We start from the raw sequence: 7,500 nt of genomic DNA on the forward strand, positions 1-7,500 counted from the left end.
GAGGATTTTTCGACTTATAAATAAGCCCCGGCTTTAACAAAAATCCAGCAGCATTGCCACACATCACGAGGGTAACGCGATCCTTGAATGCCTTAAAGCCAGAGGCTTTGGCTTCCTCTTTGAACAGGAAAGTTCGCGACGGCATTCTCTTCCAAAACAAGCCGGTTTCATCCATATTAAACACTTGTTCCGGCTTGTATCCACCTTCAGCGATAATGTTCTTGAAAGTCTGGTTCACGTAAGTTTCAGCAGCGGCAGTGTCAGCGGAAGCAGACTCCCCATGCAGGGAAACGCTTTTCAGGGCGAAGCGTTTCTGAAACTTCGCGAACCATCCTTTGCTGGCGGAAAAACGTTGTTTCTGACGCTGGGAATCAGTGGAGGTCCCTGGTTGAGGATCATCTACATCATCATCTTCTTCAGCATGGTCGCCATCGTCGTCATGAGGTTCCTTTGCCGCAAAATTCTCATACAAGCTCAAAGCCTTTGTTCGGATGGTGTTCGTATCCAACGCTATGTTCTTCTTCCGACAGTCGGCAATCCACACAGCTAAAGCACCTTCCATGCGTACGATCGTTTTATTACGCGTTGTAACGACTCGCTTCGCTGATCTGCTAAAGGTGATTGCAGCAGTCTTTCTAATGTTCGCCTCGTCCTTCTTGATGTAGCGAACGGTGGATTCGTTGATGCCAAAATGGCGGCCGGCGGCCGCGTAACTTCTACCATCTTTTAACATGTCGAGAAGCGTAACCTTCTCAGCTATCGTCATCATTCTTCGGTGGCGTTTAGGCTCACTACCAGCCTTACTAGAAGCAGAACGCTTGGGAGCCATTGTAACAGAAAGTTCAACAAAAAGTTCAACTTAAAACAGTCACACACAGCACAGATTAAACTTCACAAAGTTAAGAACGTCTACTCAGCAATACGCGGAAAGAGAAAGTGAACGATGCAGCCCCGCGAGAACTGTGATGCTGCGGGTAGAAGATGCGGGCAAAACACCAATCACAGGCTAGATAACAAAACTTGAGTTTTGATTCGTCATCTATCAGCGCTTGAACCAATCACAACCCGTCTTACAGTACATGGTGCGTTGGTTACTCATAGAAGATGCCCCGCGCATACTGAACGTACGTAGATTAAGTACAATACCGTAATAATAATAAATAATGATAATAATACTGTACAGTAATAATAATAATAATAATGATTAATAATAATAACAATAATAATTTTATTAACAACAACAACAATAATAATAATAATAACAATAATAATAAAAATTTACGTACGTACGCTATTTTACGCCTCTCTCTCTCTCTCTCTCTCTCTTTCTCTCTCTCTCTCTCGTACGCTTACAGTACTTATTCGAAATGTGATTTTTGCAACAAAGAATATTATTGGATGCAGTACTGTACTACGTACGTATACATACAAAAGATTCATGGAAAAGAAGCACATCCATTACAGTACACACCATTCTAATATGGTATGACTGCATCTGATTTGCGTTTCATGTTCGATTTAATTTTACTACGTACTGAATTATCGTATGATCACATTCTCTTTTCGTGTTTTATTTCTTTCTGTGCTGAATTATATATCATATGTAATGCAATGAACAATCAGTAAGAGCAGATATTACTAATTACAGTATTAATGGAATTACAGGTAACAAAATATCGTATTTGGTTATCTTCAGATTTCGCGGTATTTTCGAATTTTCCGGAAAATCCGCGATATGTATATATATATGGGTTATGGGAAAACCCCGCGAAGTGGTGAATCCGCGATTGTCGAACCGCGAAGTAGCGAGGGTTCACTGTATATATATTTATAAATTTCTACCTCATACTTGGGATCGAACGCTAGCCCCTTCTAATGAAAGGCCAGGTCGAAACCAACCATGCCACGAGAGCCCATAAAAGGAAATCCGAACCTGACGCTAATCTGGCTGTCCGAGGATTTACCTGGCGAGACATCAGTCTCTTACCAGCGAGTTTTACCCGATTTCCCCGGGCCACCACGTGACACAATTGGTAGTAATTCATTCAAATTACCCCTAATGAGTCAATATGGATAAATATCAACACAACATCGTGTTCAAATAGAAATAAATTTCTACCTCATACTTGGGATCGAACGCTAGCCCCTTCTAATGAAAGGCCAGGTCGAAACCAACCATGCCACGAGAGCCCATAAAAGGAAATCCGAACCTGACGCTAATCTGGCTGTCCGAGGATTTACCTGGCGAGACATCAGTCTCTTACCAGCGTGTTTTACCCGATTTCCCCGGGCCACCACGTGACACAATTGGTAGTAATTCATTCAAATTACCCCTAATGAGTCAATATGGATAAATATCAACACAACATCGTGTTCAAATAGAAATAAATTTCTACCTCATACTTGGGATCGAACGCTAGCCCCTTCTAATGAAAGGCCAGGTCGAAACCACCATGCCACGAGAGCCCATAAAAGGAAATCCGAACCTGACGCTAATCTGCTGTCCGAGGATTTACCTGGCGAGACATCAGTCTCTTACCAGCGAGTTTTACACCCGATTTCCCCGGGCCACCACGTGACACAATTGGTAGTAATTCATTCAAATTACCCCTAATGAGTCAATATGATAAATATCAACACAACATTGTGTTCAAATAGAAATAAATTTCTACCTCATACTTGGGATCGAACGCTAGCCCCTTCTAATGAAAGGCCAGTCGAAACCAACCATGCCACGAGAGCCCATAAAAGGAAATCCGAACCTGACGCTAATCTGGCTGTCCGAGGATTTACCTGGCGAGACATCAGTCTCTTACCAGCGAGTTTTACCCGATTTCATTAGAAGGGGCTAGCGTTCGATCCCAAGTATGAGGTAGAAATTTATTTCTATTTTGAACATGATGTTGTGTAGATATTTATCCCATATTGACTCATTAGGGGTAATTTGAATGAATTGCTACCAATTGTGTCACGTGGTGGCCCGGGGAAATCGGGTAAAACTCGCTGGTAAGAGACTGATGTCTCGCCAGGTACATCCTCGTACAGCCAGATTAGCGTCAGGTTCGGATTTCCTTTTATGGGCTCTCGTGGCATGGTTGGTTTCGACCTGGCCTTTCATTAGAAGGGGCTAGCGTCGATCCCAAGTATGAGGTAGAAATTTATTTCTATTTGAACACGATGTTGTGTTGATAATATATATATATATATATAATATATATATATATATATATATATATATATATATATATATATATATATATATATATACACACCACCAAGATGTTCAAATATGCAGGATAGATTCTTTCTATTGATACCTTGCAAATTGTTTTTATATTTTGTCTATGAGAATAAAAAACTATATAAATGTATCTGCATCTTCTTCGCCCCTTGGAAGTATGAAAAAAAATTGTCCAGAGCCTTTTATTTTTCCTAAAATAAAATATATAAGTAAAATTTCTAAAGAACAACTTGGTAATCTCAAGAAGTTTCCCTTGTGTTCTCTACAGAAATACAAACTTGAACCTTATAGTCGAAAGTCGACAATTTCCCTGCAGAGGGCAGGAAGCCCTAAGTTAGTTCCAAACCTAGTGGATATGACAAATAACAGTAAGTCTTATAAATAAGGTGTAGGAGACCCATATAGGAACTCGTTCTAAGAGTAAAGGTACTTATACAAACCCACAGATATAGTACTTTTAAGTAATTCATTGGTAAACTTCCATCAGGATATGGCTGAGCCCAAAAAAAACGGATTTTGAGCAAAGCAAAAAATCTATTTTTGGGTGATATGGCCATGTCGTCCTGATGGACCCTCCCTTCTTTCATAAGATGTAAAACAACTATGTAATGAAAGATCCCACCCGAAACTACTCTATCTGCGGCTATTCCTGCTTAAATGCAACAAGGAATAAGGCGCCGTAGTAGTACAGGGACGGGATCCACCGGGTACCTTGATAATGGCTCCCCTTCATTTTGCCACTCTTCCCCCTCAAAGAATAAAATCTATTTGGGGTGAAGATTGCCATGTGTTGTATGAAAAAATACGTCCCCTGATATTGTGCGATATCCTTGAAGTTATATTAGGGATACTCGTGCCAGGAGTTAGAATTCTGGAGACCTATGGTTAATTCTCTGGGAGTATCATTATAGCTAAATATCCCTTAGAAAGCTACCTAAAGGAACCTTCCATCAGGACGACATGGCCATATAACCCAAAAATAGATTTTTCCCTCTGCTCAAAATCCGTTTTTTACCAACAAGAGTTGTAGCGTAGCAAGTAGTAATATTATTAATATTATTATTATTATTGCTAGCCAAACAATTACAACCTCTTTAGAACAGCAGAATGTTAAAAGCACAAGGAAATTAATCTAGTAAGGATAGATAATAAAGGAATAGCAAATAAACTATACTAAAGTAATGAATAAAAAATATGAAATATTTTAAGATCAGTAACAATGTTGAAATTGATCGGTCTTATGTAAACTATGTTCTGAGACTTATGTCAACCTGTCCAATAGAAAGGAATTTACAGAAGATTTGAATGTTTGAAGTTCCATTAATTCAACTGCCAGGTTAGGAAGATCATTCCACAACTTGGACACAGGTGGATAAAACTTTTAGAATACTGTGAAGTGTTTTGCCTTTTGATAGAGAGGGCATGACTGTCAGAATCAAAAGCATTCCTAGTACTACATACATGATGGTACAGTCTGGGAATATCTGAAAGCAATAGATAATCTGAAGTATGAAATATCTTATGCAACATACATAAATAACTAACTGAACGACCGGGCCAGAGATTAACATTCAGATTTGGGGAAGGAATTCAACAGACCACAAGTTGCTATCCAGCAAATTCAGATGAGAGTCGGCAACTGAAAACCAGGCAGGGGAACAATACTCGAAACAAGATACAGTAGAATGAAAGAATTAAATCATTTTCTAAGGATAGACTAATCACCGTAAATCTTAAGACTTTCTCAACAAGCCAGTTCTTTTGTGCACTTTTAGAAGAAACAGTTCAAATGTGTTTCTCAAAAGTAAATTTGCACCTAATAATCACACCTAGGATGTTAATTGAGTTTATATAGTTAAAGAGACATTGCTATGAAAAGATCTAGATATTGAGAAGCCACTGCTCTCGAGCTACCTACCATAATACTTTTGAGTTTTGTTAGGGTTGAACTTTATGTCCCATAATTTGCACCATGTACTAATTTTAGCAAGATCTCTATTAAGGTATTGATCAACCATAGGTCTACGTTAGGAGATGGAATTGATGCCAAGAGAGTAGCACTATCTGTTTATGCAAAGAGCTTTTTTTCCAGGACAAACGACATATGCATATATACAGTAGTTTGAAGAGCATTGGACCGAGAACACTACCCTGAGGAACACCAGTTATTACAATAATATAGTCACTATTATGCTAATTAAAAAGTACTCTGCGATCTATTATTTAGTAATTTGATAATAATGTTACGACAAGCCCCACCTCTTCCCATCTGTTTAAGTTTGAAAGTGTATAGGAAGTTGGTTGGCCAGGGCATCAGCCACCTGTTTAGATACTACTCTTAGAGAGTTATGGGGTCCTTGACTGGCCAGACAGTGCTACATTGTATCCTTCTTTCTGGTTACGGTTCATTTTCCCTTTGCCTACACATACACGGAATAGTGTGGCCTATTCTTTATATTTTCTCCTCTGTCCTCATATACTTGACAGCACTGGGATTACCAAACAATTCTTCTTCACCCAAGGGGTTAGCTACTGCACTGTAATTGTTCAGTGGCTACTTTCCTCTTGGTAAGGGTAGAAGAGACTCTTCTAGCTATGGTAAGCTTGCTCTTCTTGGAGAAGGACACTCCAAAATCAAACCATTGTTCTCTAGTGTTGGCCAGTGCCATAGCCTCTGTACCATGATCTTTCACTGTCTTGGGTTAGAGTTCTCTTGCTGGAGGGTACACCCAGACACACTATTTTATCTTATATCTCTTCTTCTTGTTTTGTTGAAGTTTTTATAGTTTATATAAAAAATATTTATTTTAGTATTTTTTGTTCTTAAGATATTTTATTTTACCATATTTCCTTTCCTCACTGGGCTCTTTTCCCTGTTAGAGCCCTTGGGCTTATAGTATCCTGCTTTTCCAACTAGGGTTGTAGTTTAGCAAGTAATGATAATAATAATAATAATAATAATAATAATAATGTTAATGATAATGATAATAATGATTATAATAATAATAAGGGCTTCATGATTAACACGGTCAAAGGTTACACTAAAATCAAGGCCAACTTATGAGTTTCCTTACCACAATCTAGGGGTTTCTGTACAATATTGAATATGGTAAAAAGAGCATCACATGCTCATAGGCCTTTGCGAAAGCCAAACTACAAATTAGGGAAAAGGTGATTACCTTTATTTAGATGTTTTGCCAAAAGATGTTAAGAAATAAAGAAAAAAGTACCATTTAGGTCTTATACTACATAAGCATCGAGGTCCCGCAAGATTGTTTTAATTTCACAGGACTGAAAAGCTAAGCTAATTAGTTGAGCCTCAGGGATACAGGATTTAGGAAGATCGAGTTTTTCATTACTCTTTATACTGTCAAACTCGCCAGCCTAAAGAGTTATCTTCCTTTGAACAGTGAGTGGCAGAGCCATCTGCTTTAAGTAGAGGAGGAAATATATAGTTTACAGCAAAGTGTGCAAATATGAGGTTAGGCCACCATTTATGCTCCTGGTTGTATCAGTTTCATTTTTGAGACTGAAGGACAAAGGAATACTATGCTAAATGGCATGACAATTACAAAGAAAGAAACCAGGAAGTTACTGTGTTGAGAAAGACTTCAAAATTTAATCCAGTTTTGAGAGATAAGTAATATGAACACCAGATGAGTATAGAAAAAGTTTTTTGTTATTATAATGTTGTTGTTCTTGATAAAAGAAAAATTTCAGAAGTTTAACTGTATACATTATGATAAACATTAATGAACAGTATTATTTGCTCTCTTTTAGCGAGTTGGTATCAAACCAAGCAGTGGTACAGTTGAAGAAATGTTGCAGGATTTTAGGGATTTCAAGTTGAGAGTGCCAACTTTTGGAGGACTTTTACTTAACCAAGACATGAGTCATGTTCTTCTAGTTCAGGTAAGCACTGTTACTGAGGAGTCTTATGTAGTTAACTATGAAAGTTCCCTATGCTGCATGTGTTCTCAAAGTTGATACGTTATGAAGAGCTGTAATATGCCCTTGATAATGGAAGGGAATGACAGTAGGGTCCCGAATCATGCGAGAATTTGGTCGATAAATGGCCCCGCATAAATGGATAATCGCATATTTCGAAACAAATAACAGGAATAATTCCAGTAGGGCCATGGCAAACAGCAACTTGCCTATTTAAACGTGTTTACCCATTTTCAATACTTTCTATGTACTATACTGTATATTTTCTCATATTAAATTAATTGTTCTTATAAATAAACAATACATTTAAA

General features: G+C 38.2%; 1 protein-coding gene across 1 annotated transcript in view; it reads left to right on the forward strand.

The window, feature by feature from the left end:
• The window catches only part of LOC137617846 (m7GpppN-mRNA hydrolase-like), a 301,637-nt gene extending 294,394 nt beyond the window's left edge, over window positions 1-7,243 (forward strand). The window contains exon 3 of the mRNA XM_068347791.1: window positions 7,022-7,243. Coding sequence (XP_068203892.1) covers window positions 7,022-7,228 — 207 coding nt within the window. The 3' untranslated portion in view covers window positions 7,229-7,243. The remainder of the gene's footprint in view (window positions 1-7,021) is intronic.
• Window positions 7,244-7,500: the final 257 nt, after the last annotated feature.

This window comes from Palaemon carinicauda, chromosome 24, assembly GCF_036898095.1.
Source record: "Palaemon carinicauda isolate YSFRI2023 chromosome 24, ASM3689809v2, whole genome shotgun sequence".
In the NCBI taxonomy this organism is placed as follows: domain Eukaryota; kingdom Metazoa; phylum Arthropoda; class Malacostraca; order Decapoda; family Palaemonidae; genus Palaemon; species Palaemon carinicauda.